The 14291-nt window shown below is 40.8% G+C and overlaps 1 protein-coding gene across 5 annotated transcripts in view; it reads left to right on the top strand.

Annotated features, from left to right (window-relative positions):
* MACROD2 (mono-ADP ribosylhydrolase 2) overlaps positions 1–14291 on the top strand; it is a 913271-nt gene that overhangs the window by 825197 nt on the left and 73783 nt on the right. For all 5 annotated transcript variants that reach the window (XM_076335066.1, XM_076335065.1, XM_076335063.1 and 2 more), the window contains one exon: positions 10084–10125. In XM_076335066.1, the coding sequence (XP_076191181.1) occupies positions 10084–10125 (42 nt within the window). The remainder of the gene's footprint in view (positions 1–10083; positions 10126–14291) is intronic.

Here is a 14291-nt window from a genome sequence, read left to right as displayed (position 1 = left end):
TATCTTTTTTTTTCCTCCTGTATACTGTGTATACCTAGCTACTTAATATGTCAGATAGATAATCTTGTAAGGACCTTTGGCAAATGCTTATTTTTCATGGTGGCTGTTGTATATTATGAAAGGTTTATCTTAAATTGTAATGCTTAAAGTATTTCTAAATCTACCACCTGTTATCAGTGGATTGGAGAGGGGAATCATTTTTTCTGAAAACGTTCTTTAGACAAAAATAATGTTATAAAGGGTAGGTACTGGGAAGCTGCAGCATTCAAGGTTATATTACATTCTTACTACTTTAAACAGAGTAACAAAATTACTTCACTAAAGCATCGCTAAAATTGTTAGAAAGAGGACAGGTTTGCACTTTTATTAGACCAATTGATAGATGGAAGATGCAAGCTTTTAAACTCCGTGTCCTTTCAGAGCTAATGAAAGGATGCTGAGCCCAAGAGCTTGTTCATTTTTTTTGAGCCATATCAGTTGGTGTTAGGAGAAAGAGAGAGAAATTGCTTCATCTTGAAAAAACTTTCTCTCCCCTCTGTTCCAGGTTATGACATTTAGTGCATTTTCTGCTTTTATCCTGGTTGATGAAAACACTGTTCCCCCTGCCCAAAGCATATGGATAAGAGCTACTGTCTTATATTAAACCTCCTGTTACTTCAGGAGGATGCATAGCATCCTAGTTGTGCATAAATGTGCAAATATATTACAATTACAGAGGAAATTCATTGTTAAGAGATCTACCAGGCTTGGAATCAAATTGGAAACTGTCTAAATGGCTGAATGAAGGGCTTTGTATTAAAAAGGCAGATCCCTGCACTAATACGTGAGTGAACTTTTAAGCAGAGATTGTAATTTCTGTACTGGTATTGAGAATCATCGCCCTCTCCACTTACTATGGCAGACTTCACTGGGGCTGAAGCAGTCCTCAGTGTGAACAAAGCAATCATCAGTTAGCCCTTAGTAAGTAACCCTGTATCAAATGGGTAATTCGTTTGATAAATTTAGCCTCTCTATTTGCATTTGCAGTGTTCATGAGCCGATTCGTTTCCTTAATTCATCACCTCAATGTATTCCACAAAATATTTTTCATGGGCTTTATTTTACTATGTGGATAGGTGCCAAGCAGTTTACTGGAAGTACCCGATATCCTTTATCTGAGATTTCACCTGGGTAGTGATTTGCCTCGTGAGTCACGAGGCTCTGGTTTTTCTGACTGGTTCAGGCAGGCGTGCAAAGACCCACCAAGGCTTGGAGCCCCCCAGAAACGGACGTTAGGGAGTAAGATTTGGGGGAGTTTGAAATCCCTTTGGCCTTCTCCTGCTGATCAATGAAGGGCCATCCTGAAGGTTTTGGTTGCAGCTACTTTTCCCATCTCCATGTAGAGTTTTCAGGTTGTCATGTTCACAGCTGATAACTGCCTGTGTTTTCACACATTTAAACTAGAGGCAGTCAGACTGTCATCTCCCTTTCTTCACTGCGTTCCCTCACAAAGCTTTCAAGGCACTGTGGATGGGCTGGGTCCCTGCTGATGACATGGAGCCTAAATTTGTGTCCAGACACCTGCTGTGGGTACACGAACATGTCTGGGGCTGAGCCGAAGCTGGGACAGAGCCGGAGTGACCGGTCACAGCAGCAGCAGACTGGGACATGGTGTCACAGTCTTTGGCCTGTGCCCTGGTTGTGGTCAGGATCACCTGCAACCCAGGCCTGTTTGCTGGAAGGAGCGAAATAAGTCTCACTTCCCTGACCCCACAGCTCTGCTGGAGCTGCAATCCCTGCTGTTGTATTGGGATGCTCAGGGGACTCTTTGGTTTCTCTGGCTTGTGAAACTTTTGACTTGTCACTTGGAGATCCTGCTTGGTGAATGTGCAATGAGATGGTGCATGAGCATGCATCTCTTTCCTTTCCAGGGCTATGTATCAAGCCATTGAGAGTGTACCAGGGTACCAGTCGGTATTTATGCATTCACAGCCATCTGGCCTGCTTTGGACTCCATGCCAGCATTTAATGTTCCCCCCAGATTGGGAATCTGGGGGGGGGGAGTCTTGTGTTCAGGCAGAGATGAGTGAGGATTTTTCGGTGGGTGGAAGGCAGCAGTGGTGTTGGAGAAACTGTGGCACACTGACAATTTCACATGGGTGTGAAATGCTCTCTGCACCCCTTTGAGCTGTCTTTATATTGGAGGATGTCATCCTCAGACGGCTTCTGCAAGACCCCTTGCTGAATGACTTAATTCAAAACAGCTGGGGAGAAGCACAGCCCTGCTGTTTCCCATGATGGCTCCTTGTCCCTCAGGAGCGGAGGCTTCAAAGGAAGCACTACCCATATCGGGGAGTTGGAGGAGCCTGTGCACCGGAATAGGATGCTGGCTTTGCTCTAGTTCTCTCTCACAGCACCTACAGATCCTGATAAAGTACGCTCCAATGTAAATAGGGTGCTGTAAAAATTGTTCTCAATCCAAAAGTTTAATATAGCCATAATGCTTAAAATATCTGTCCATTTCAAATGTGTCTGAAACAACTTACCTCATAAAATCTCAAGCTAACTGAAAGTTAAAGGTGTTCATAAAGCTGTGAAACAAAATTTTTGTATGGCTTTTTGTCTTCATTTGCCATGACAATGGCTGTGCCAGGCCTGCCTCTCATTGGGGTTGTCTGACTCAGCCCCTTTTGCCAGTGTCTCGATGCAGTGCAGGAGGATGAACAAGAAGCAGCTCAGGAGTGGAGCTTGGGAGGCAGAGTGTGTAATTGATGGCTCAGGTACTATTTTCAGCATCTTAAGAGATATGCAGACCAAAAGAGGGTTCCTAGCACCTTCTAACATGGCAGTGGGTTTCCAGTACCTAATAAAAAGTTAATGGGCAGTTTCCTGCTTCAGTTTGAATCATAATAAAGCTTCCTGGTACAAACCCTCCTGAATTATTTCCTGGCCGACTGCTGACAGAGCATTGCTCTAGACTTTGGCTGTGTGTTGCAAGTATTGGTCACCTCAAAATGTGGGCTTAGATCCTCTGGTTATACATGGTTTGACAGAGGCTTGTGATATTGTCCGCTATATGGTCTGGAAAATTAATTGCCTCCTCATTCCTGATAGCAGCAATGGCGCTGCTTGGAGCAGGGTATGGACAGACAATGGGACCATAACCTGTTAAAGCACTGTACCAGCTACTAGGAAGAAAATTAACTCTATCCCAGCCGAAACCAGGACAGCGGTGTTGTCAGGAGCTTTTGCTTTGCTAAAAGGAGCCTCTTCTTCTTTGCTCCAGTAGCATCTTGTAGACATTTTCCTTGTCTCCTTTTGTGAGACTGACGATGGAGCCTGCAGTCAATCCAGAAGTCAGGGGAAATGGCTGTTTCTATGTATTTGTCCACTCCAAATCCCTGAGCTCTCCAGTTCCTGGGAGACACCTGGATAAGGGCTGCGTTGAAACAGCGAAGTGGCAGGCGATGAAGATGCCCTTGAAGGCACGGCGGTCAGGCAGTTGCAAGGACCAGGCTGCTGCATATGTTAACAGAGTGGGAGAGCACAGGGAAGATGATGAGTGCAGTAATTAGAACGGTGAATATGGAACGATTATTTACCATCTCTTGTAACACAAGAAGTGCAAGGTGTCCCAGGAAGTGATGGATCGGGATGAAAACAGGCAAAAGGAAGTAGTTTTTCATCCGGCACATAGTTAGAGTATAAGAATGCTTGCTATGAGGTGCCACGGAGCCTGTAGGTCTTAAATATAGTTAAAAAGAGGATTAGCTCGACCAACAGAGGACTGGTCCAACAATGGCTATTAATCACCCCGGTCTATATGTAACCTTAGGCTCAGGGAGAGGCTGGTAGGGGGAGGGAAATGTATTGCTGTTCTGTTCTGCACTCAGTCCTTCACACACAGATGCCTGGCACCAGAAGGTGAACAAACAGAAGCTTTTTCTGTATAATACCTTACATGAATACATCTTTGAACAGGGATCTTTTCTTCCTGCTGTGTTGCATGTCGTGGCATCCCATGTAAAGCATTCCAAATGCATTTTATGTCATGCTCAAAAATAACCTGTCCTCTCTGGTCACTGACACTGAGTCACTTCATGTGCTGGAGTGCTTCTGATTGCAAAGGATGCAGTTAAATTTGTGTTTGTCTCATTTAATTGCCTCTGCCTTCGGTTACTGATGAGCTTTTGTTAGAAGCTTGTATTTAGAAATGTGTCGCCACATGCAAAACATACCATTTTGTGTGTGACTACTACATTAGCATACATGTGGGTGAGAAATCCACTTCAGCCCTTGTGTAAACAAATCTCAGTTGTTATCAGTATTTTAGGGCAGGGAGGAAATAAGGAAGTTTTGCAATAGGTTCTTTTTTAAAAAATGATGTACATTTTCCCAAGGAGTGCCTCATTCCTTTTGTGTAAGGTAGAAGCATCTGGGAAATAGAAATCCGAATCTGATGCTGGCTGTGAGCACCATTTCCTGCACTGGAACAATGTTGTCCAGTTCACTCGCAGTGGGAACGTCAGCTAGCGCGTAGCCTTTATATGCAGCTGAGGCTCGTACGGGTATATGTATTTTACAGCATATCAAGTGATACGGTACATAAAAGAAGCCATCCATGTGGTGACAAAAAATCCAGTGCCTAACTTCTTAGGAGGTTGGTACTAAGGATTTCTATTTGATATGGTTTCAAAAGCTACAAACACATTTTACATTCAGTGAGACTCCGGTGTTGTGGAACTGGTGTAACTAAGCAACACGGGAAGAAAAACTGCACCAGTGCTGCAGTAAGGCCAGGATGTACAGAGTGTATCAGTGGAAGTTTCTTTATAATCAGACTAAAAAATTTGATTAAACTTGCTTAGTGTCAGGTGGAGGTTTATATAGTGCCTATTGCTCTGTATGCAGGATTGCACGATTAAAGGATACAAATGTTCAGAACCAAAAGAAGTCCTATTTCTTCTTCCAAAGCAGAAGAATGTGCTTTTTTGTTAAGGATCTTTTTGTTTTACCTTTTTCTTTTTTTCTTCTTCCTCTTATGAGCATTGAGGATGAGGGAAAGCTTTATGGAAAATATAATTTTTTACAAGTAGATGTAAAAACAGTCAGGCCTGGGTTTAGTTGATCTCATCTGGCAGAGATTTCCAAATCTGCTTTTCCTCAAAGAAAACGCTCCCTTTTTCTGTGCTATTGGTCAGTCTGTTGTATTCTCGTAGTGGAGAACTGAGTTGGAGGGATCAGAACAACCCAAAACGCTCATGAACTCCTAGGTTATTGTGAGCCTCGTGTATGTTTAGGCTTCATCAAACCCTAGCGTGTTCTCATGTGGTTTACTATGCTACAAAAATATCAAGTCTTTTAGGCTGAGATGAACACAGAGCCCGTACACTATTGTGAAGCTCCTGTTAGGTAGCAGCAGGGGTCATAAGCAATCAAAAAGTGATTTTTAAATTACTAAGGATTGAAAATATATGTGAGAGACATGATTAGAAAGCTCCCTAAGGATGTTAAGATGATCACACAGGTGGGTGAAGCTTTGGGACAAAGTTTCGAGAAGACAAGTGTGATGGAGAGAAATACAGAGAGTGAGAACCTACTGGTCTTTTCAGCTGCTGAAAATGTGATATTATCATGGTTTAGACCGTTAGCATCAGGCGGGTACCCTGGCCCACACTTCTGCCCACTCCAAGACTGGACACGAGAAGCTTTTCATTTGAGCAAGCAGAGGCTGCCCCAGAATGGGATCCATTTTCCTCAGTGTTGCGAGACTGTTGTGTTGCACATCCTCTGTTATTGTAGTGGAACCTGTACAGACAAATCATGAAGTACCTGCTAGGCAAATGCTTGAGGGCAGGAACTTTTTCAGTTGGATCACTGTTTTGGTATAGCAAGTAAGCTTAACGGGATGGCTGCAGCTGTCAGTGCTAAAAGGTTTTATGTTTGGGGGTTTTTTGGTTGTGTTTTTTTTTTTTTTGTTATTGTTGTTTTGATTTTTTTGATCATACTGCATGAGCAGTATGATTACCATCTTCAACCTCCTGTACAGCTCTGCCCATCTCATTGCTCTGTTTGCCAGTGCGTGTGTATACAGGCTGCAGAGGGGGATTTGGTCTGGTCCCACGGTGCCCTCCCTGCCCCTCCCGTGCTTATGTTCAGTACACGGAGCCGCACTTGCAAGGAGGAGCAGAGTGAGACACGTGGGTTGGCTGGAAATAAGGAAACGTCTGGAAATTAGGAAACAGCAGAAAGTGCTGAGAAAAGGAACATTTCCCGGAGGGTGAGACAAGGCAGCTGAGGAAAGGATAGAGGAAGGCAGGGAGGAGCTAGCAGCATGCAGTGCTGTTGGGGGAGCGCCGGCAGCCTGGGATGCAGGCCCTGAATGCAGATGAAACAGCAGCCTCCTGCAGCGGGGAGCTGGCTCTTGTGTAAGAGCTCTTCAATGCATGCACAGTTAAAAATAAAAGGTGTTTGTGTAGCGTTGACTCTCTGCCTGCTAACATGAAGAAGAATGCAAGTAGAAGCGTGAGCAGCAAGGAGGAGGCGGTTTAATGGCTTTGGGGATTAGCAGCGGCATTTAGAGCCTTTCACCTCTCTGTTCCTAACATAAATCTTAACACAGATTGATGGTTTTAGCCATCTGGCTTGTGTTTGCTTATATGCAACGACTAGTGAGACAGAGAAAGAACCTGACCAGCAAGGCAAAAGAAAAAAAAAGTATATGACGGAAGAAGGCATCTTCTTCTCCAGTGTCAGTAAGAGCAGGTATGGTGCAATTATTCTGTTTCACAGAGCTCGGCAGGTAACAAGGGAGAGGGGAATGAAAGAGTAACAGGCATCACTTGGTGCATGACTCTACCAGGGAGCCTGTGACTTATACAAATGTGTATGCTCTGAGCAACTTGCTCCCAAATGCAAAGCTCTGTGATCTTTAGAGATATAGTTACCCCAGATAGCATGAGAGTTAGAGGGCAAGTTTCAATCATAGGTTGACTCTCAACTGTAAATTATTTTATACTTGACTGGAAACTGTTCTCCCATACATCACCCATCTAATACCTTAATTTTATATACTATAGCCTAACTTACAAGCTGGAAAATTTTGCGCTCTCAACCATATGACACATTTTGGATTAGATGGCTTCCTTGTATCCTAAGCCTTCTAAATACTGATGCGAGTTTTCTTGGGGGTGGGCTGACCCTTGCAGGGAGTCACTGTCAGTTTTCCTCTCACTCCAGGCTGCAAGGTCTGTCATTCCTTTTCCAGCAAGGTCATCTTGGTAGAGCTTCCCAAAATCCAGGGCTTTAAGGGGAAAGCCATGTGAAAGGTCGCTGTTCTGCTTCTCCAGACAAAAGAGTAACCAAGAGTGGGTACATGCGTGCACACACTATAGCATGTTTTCCTAGTCAATTATTTTTCAACAGCTCTTGAGTAAGGGTGAGAGTTACAGAGGACCCCACCTCTGGTCTTTCAAATGGGGGAGTTTGGGCACGAAATATTGACAATATGTCTTTAAGGAAATGTTTACTGGTGTCAAAGATTCACTCTTTCCACTCTTCTGTGGTTTTACTAAATTTGGCTTTGGGATTGACTGTTTGTGGTGCGTATTTCAAACCAAAGGAAACTTCTGGAAGGTTTCCTCTAGATGGGGTAAAAAAAAAATGTATAGGGAACATAAAAAACCCCCAACCCACTAGGTATTACAAATCTAATTTATAGCAATCTGGCACTGATTTTGCTTTATATTAGGCATGTAGAGCTTCAGTGAAAAATATTTTTACTTGCTTTTACTTCTTCAGAACCGGTAACCAAGAAACTGCCTGTAACATCATTCTTTTGGGGGGAAAGTGAATGAATTTTGGATATTGATTTCTAAAACACTGTATTTTATCTCAAATAATTGGTTTTGGCATAGAGCTCTGACAACTGAACATGGTGTTTATCACTTCAGCCAGCCACACCAAGGTCAGTGAAAGAGACCACTTTATATTTGACAAGGAAGCACTTCCACCAGATGCATTAATAGTGTGAGAGTAAGAATTATAGACACATGAAGTGACTGGTGAGTGCTGTGTGCCAAAGTGAAACTCAGATGCAGATCTAGGTTGGGGTAGAATTCTCAAAGGCACCACAATGACCTAGAGATCATGTCACCAAGCGGTTGAGAGCCCAACTCCCACTTTCAGAAATTACGTAAGGACTTTACTGCCTTTCACTGAGACTTAGGTTCCTTTTCCCAGAAAAAGAACCTTTAATTCACAATTAGTTCACAAAAGCAGTCTTTGCCTCTTCATAATTATATTGCATAATGACTTCACTACTTTTTAATAACATCAGATTTCTTGTCTGTGTCCATTATCACCAGCTTAGAAGCTATTCTGTTGCTTTGGGAATTTCGTATTCCAAGTCGCTTACAGAACTATAATTAAGAACTTCCGCAGAAGACCAGGTGATATATGTATGTTAAGATATTATATCCTGCTGATTTAGTGTCAAGTCTTAGATTAATTTGAAATTTTATCATGCTGGTTTCATTATAAACGCTTCCATGGAAAGAACATGTTATTGGAAACTGAATAATTAATAATCTCTATGTTAACCAAATGTTTTCTGAGAGGTTTGTTGAAAAATGTCAGGACTCCAGTTGAAAATCCTGGCTCTGTTGAAGTTAGTGGCAGAATTCCCATCGGCTTTAACAAGATTTTTCATTTTCTTATCTCAAAAATTATTTGCCAAAGCTCCTTAAAGTTTCTGTGTACAAATTTATATTTGTACAGTAGGGGTCCATGTGCCTTTTTGATCTCCAAAACAATTGTTTGCAGAATAAGGAGAAAGGAAGTAAAATGTGCAGTGACTTTTTTCAGTCCTGATCCTTTGGGCCGGTCTAAAGCGTACTCAAGAGAAACGTAACATAACCTGCTGTCCTTTAGTGGCTTCTGAAAGTCCTGCGCTCCAGATCATGTCCGAATGAGATGGAAGGGGGAGAAGGATGGATACGGATCCATCTACTGTAGATTCACAAGCATCCATGAAAATACTCATGCTCGTGATTTTAGTGCTTATAGCAAACATAATTCCCAGTGGAGGCCTCTATTATAAAGAAATTGTTCTGCTCTCGTGATACTTAAAGTTACAGGCTCCAAATCTTGATGAAAGCAGAGCTTAATCCTCATAGTGTGTGTCACAGCATTTGGATCTCAGCGGAGTTTATGGTGTAGAGATCTGACCCTGTAAATTAGGACCTAAATACTACTGTTAGTTTTCATTACCATCGATCATAATATTGCAAAATTCCTTTGGGTTCAAATGGTGGTCATAATAAGCACATATGCAAGTTTGAAAGATGTTAAGCTTTAGACAGAAATTGTAGGCTTGCTACAGAATTTGCACGTGCCCAAATCCATTTAAAAGGGTATAAATGGAGTCTGTATGAATTAGGAATATAGTTGACATAAACTTCTGTGGTCAATGAGCTTTCCATTAGATGATTAAGGCTTTGGAACATTGAATTACCTAGATGTTAACTAAGGCTAATGATTTTTTTTTTCCTCATCAAAACAACTTGCAGTAAGAAATTCCTTTGTTACTGAAATGCAACTTTTTGCAAAAGGAATCTGCTTTCTTCATATAACATCCTAACAATTACAAGTGTTCAATTCTTGACTAGCCCAAGTTTGGTCTTAAACCAAAGTCCTGGCTGGCAAATTTATGGTAACTTCTTTATGTGGTATGATTTCTGGATAACTAGTTCTCTTCTTAACATAGCCAGCTGTTCCCAGGAAACAAAGCAACCTGAAACTTGACAAGTAAACCAAAAACTCTGCTAGAAGAGAGAATGCAATTTCATTTTATGCAAGTTATAATTTGCAGAGTTCTGTAAATTATGCAGAATTTTATTCCCTGTCTTTATTCCCTGCATTTCCTGTATCTGGTAGTAACAGTCCAGTATCAAAACCTTCTTTTCCCATCCACCTCCAGATCTCACTGCAAAATGTTAAATGGGAGGAGGCAAACTAAGATATGGGCAATTTGAAATATGAATATTTCATTTTAGATGTTTCCTGGTATTCTTATTAATCATTTTCTTTCCATTTTTTTGACAGATGATGCTAATGAAGAAGGGACTGAGCTGAGTGAAGAGACAGGTGAGTAAACAACATTTTATGCTAAAATATATCACTTCTCCGAAGCATCAACCAAACTGAAATAATTCCTGAAACTATTTGCCTTGGTTGTGATAAGCAGTGCCAATCATTTATTGCCAATGTTATGACAGTCATCTCTGGGTTTTAACATAACATGGGGTAAACCATCCCTGATAATAAATAGTACACAGTAAGAATGGCTGAGACTACCTTTTTAATGTCATCATTTCTTATAATCCTCTGGGTGATACTCGGTTGCTTTTTATTAATAACTGGTTTGAACATGAATGGGAAATAATTAAAATTCTGCAGTCACTCTGTCTGTAAAAAGGTGTGAATACAGCAATTCTTGAGTCATTTGCAATTCTGATTAGTGGCCATGATTTGTTTGCAATGAAAACGGTAGCAAAACTCCCCCGCAAACTCTTAAATACGTTGAACTTGATTGGACAATATTTCAGAGGACTTTTTTCCTGGTCCTCCTAGTTTGCTGTTTAAAACAAGTGTCAATGTTTAGGCTTTGTGGATGTGGATAGACTTGAAATGGAAATGATGGATAGGTATAAAGGAAAGACAGGCCTGAGGAACAAGAAAAGGAGAGGACAGAGGATTAGATAGCTCCCATAAGGACAAAAACTTCCAGTCAGAAGACTTCTGCTGTTTTTTTGTACAGAGCTTCATCCACTTAATCTTCTTGATCAGGCTTTTTGTAACAGGCTTCCACCACAGCACCCTGTGTCGCTTTCCCTGCTGACCTTCACCTAGAGGTTCTCAGCAGACATTTCCTGTTCCATAAGAGACTTCTGTGCAGTGAGGGACCTCCTTTTATATGCAGCATAGCTCCCCCACTCTCCTCTGCCTCTCCTTCCTAACCAGCTAGTACCCATCCCTGACTGTGCACCAGGCATGTGCACTGTACCCCAAGTCTCTGTGACCCTGATCCCATCATAGCCCAGTGACTGTGCAGGAACTTCCAGTTCTCTTTACGAAAAGACACGGGATCAGAAAGGAGAGCCACGTGGAGAAAGGCAGAGACATAGCAGCCGGAAAACAGAGGTAGAAGCTTTTGAAGCAGTATGTTGGCTGCTTAAATTGGCCAGATTGTCCTAAAGACAAATGGATTATGATGATTTATGCAACCAGTTAATTAGCTTAGAAATTAGGAATACTTGAAGAATGGTGTATATGCATAGATGTGAAAACATGGATATACACAGATAGATATGTGTTACACTGATGGATTAGCACATTTTTTTATGGCTGTTCTGGCCTGTTGATTTTATTACATATCATTATAATTACTTTTTGGTGTCAAGATTACTGGATAGGAACTTTTAGAAATTTTAATACAATTAGTGTGATTGATATAGTTGTACACACATACATAAAAGTAGAAAAATAAAGACTGTCATTATACAACAAACATTTGCCAAAGATTATCCTACAGTTGAATTTGCAGTATTCATCTAACATTTCCAATTTCATTTTTTACAGTTATCATGGCATGTATACTTTTATAAGCCAAATTATTTTGCATTTTTTGTCTCGTTGCTTTTACAGAGATTATGCAAATTACATTGATTTCTTTTTTTTTAAGCATTTTAAATTAGAATTAAAAGGAAGTACATTTCTACTTAATAGCCAGTCTCTTCTTTCTTGCCTTGTATCCTTCACAGCTTCATTAATTTAGGTGAAGCTACATAGCTGCTCTGGGAAATTATCGGTGAATTAAGTAATTTGAGGAAGATATTTCCATACCTGTCTGTTTCTGTGTGTATATGAGATAGATGAGATCATAGCTTCCCTCACAGGTTTGCCTGTAGGGTCCTTCAACAGCACGTACTTGGTTATTTCTTATCACTTGGAGATATTTTGGGAATCAGTGCATTGATTTTCAGCAATCAATACCTACATGGCTAAAGAGAAGTATCTTTTGTATATCTGCTCCAGTAGTGGGGCAGATACACAAAAGTTATGCCCTTTTGACCTACTTGTGTATGGACTTCTTAATGCTTGTAGGATGCATTTGCGGGAACTGTAAATACATACATAATTTCTGCATTGAGGAGAGTTTTCATTTTTATACTCCGATTTTTGTCAGTTTGAAGGATATCTGCTTTTTACTGTTCTAAGGGAAAAATGGAGTAGAAACTTCTAGTCACCGCTTAAAGATATTAATTGAATAATCATTCTTCATTCCACTTGACTTCGTGGGTCATGACTCTAGCAGATGGAGTCAGCAGTTGGCACCAATATTGATGACCCTGGTTTTTTGAGCTGTCCATATCCAATCTGCTCTGGGGTTATTTCTCCAATTCCTGTGCTTAAGGGAAAAAAAAAAAAAAGGAAAAAAGAAATGTTGGATTCCTGGAGAGCACATGTTGCAGACTACACACGTGTAGGACCTTTGGCAGAGATTAAAATATTCTAAATTTCACTTAAATTCCTGTACCTCCAACTTCCTATTGGCTAGGTCTTCCTGAGGGCCAATATCGAACCAAGAGAAAACACGGAGGAGTATAGGGACACAAAGGAGATGTAGACTCATTGTATCTGTACCAATTTCTGTTTGAAGAATGTAGTAGAATGAGGTGGAGGTTACAGAATCGGTCCTAATTTAAACCCGGTGGCAAGAATTAGAGGGAAAAAAACTCATCCTGGTTTGGCGTCAGCTGAAGTCAGTGGGAGTACGTCCATTGACTTCAGTGCACACCAGATTAGGCCTTGGGAACAGCTAGAGAATTAGCCAGGAGTAAGGAATAACAGATGACCAAATGTGTGTATTATTGAGTGATGGATACATTATGAAAGTAATCTGTCTTGTGTTTCTACCACCCTGAAGGACAAATATCTCATTACATGCAGAAGGGCCTTTCTTTCTATGATTTCTCTTCAAAATAAATAAGGGAATATCTTAATTACATTTGCCAGATAATCTCCATTAATATCTACATTAATACTATAAAATCAACAAGCAGGAATGATCGTTTTAGCGAGTTAATCACATAACGTCACTGCATATATTAGATGTACTAGAATAAGAAAAATATTTAAAAATAAAAATAACGTAGTCTTATTAAATATACACACTCAAGACCACTCTTTTAATGGCGTTCGACTCAGGGGATTTTAACCCATCAGTTTGTTATTCTGGATGCTGTATCCTGTAGCAGCTGCTGACTTAATGGCACCATTTAATTCAGAGCGCTTTGATGTTAGCAAACTGTATGACATATGATGTTAGAATGGCTTGAGTCAGAAAGGCAGATACAGTAATAGCGGGTACGGACCTGTGCGGTTCTACATCTCAGCTTTCCTTTATGAATGATTTCCTACATAAGCAAAGAGAAGTACCAGGTGACCTAATAGTCTTGTCTACCTTTAACTTCAGTGATTTAACACTGCAGAGTCATGATGCTTAATGTTTTAAGCTCCATTAAGGGAAGATTATTCTAAACTTTAACTTCTGAAGGACTTCGCTTTTATACCCAGAGATTCACATATCCATGCACAGAAGCGTGCAAAATAAGCCCTAATACTGCCATAATTGTGTGCGCAATTGCAGTGATTGCATGTGGAAATTATAGAAGCATGTGCTATTATGAGAAGCACGGTCCAGATTCCTACACAATAGTACCGCATTATTATGCACTGACATAAGTTAATTCTCTTACCATTCAAAAAAAAAAAAAGAAAAAAAAAGAAACACAGAAAAGAGTTTCAGTTCTGAATCTATATGCTCCCTCAACCTGTTCAGCTTCACTCTCTACCAGGTACCAAAACCTTTCGACCTCACCTGTATGAGTGTTGCCACACTACTGCCTCTCATTTCCCATCTAATAGTTGTTCATAATAAATGCCCTGCTGGTTATCCCATGTCTATCCTGAGCATCCTAATTAACCACCTATTCATTACTTCAGAAGTCACAGCCAGCTAGGATGGCAGGACGAAGGATCTCGTTCACACTAACAAAGGAAGCCCTATTATAAACAATGCTGTATAAATACTGAATTTCTTTGTACATTCCACTGTTTCCACACTCGTATACTTGGACACTTGTTTTTGGAGGGAGACTTTCTCTTTTTTTCTGAGATGAAAATAGCAATCACTTGTAACCAGGGAGATTTGGAAGTTGTGAGGGATTTTGGGAATAGCTTACTTGGAG

This window comes from Aptenodytes patagonicus, chromosome 3, assembly GCF_965638725.1.
Source record: "Aptenodytes patagonicus chromosome 3, bAptPat1.pri.cur, whole genome shotgun sequence".
Classification (NCBI taxonomy): Eukaryota; Metazoa; Chordata; class Aves; order Sphenisciformes; family Spheniscidae; genus Aptenodytes; species Aptenodytes patagonicus.
This window is presented reverse-complemented; position numbering and strand designations above follow the sequence as displayed.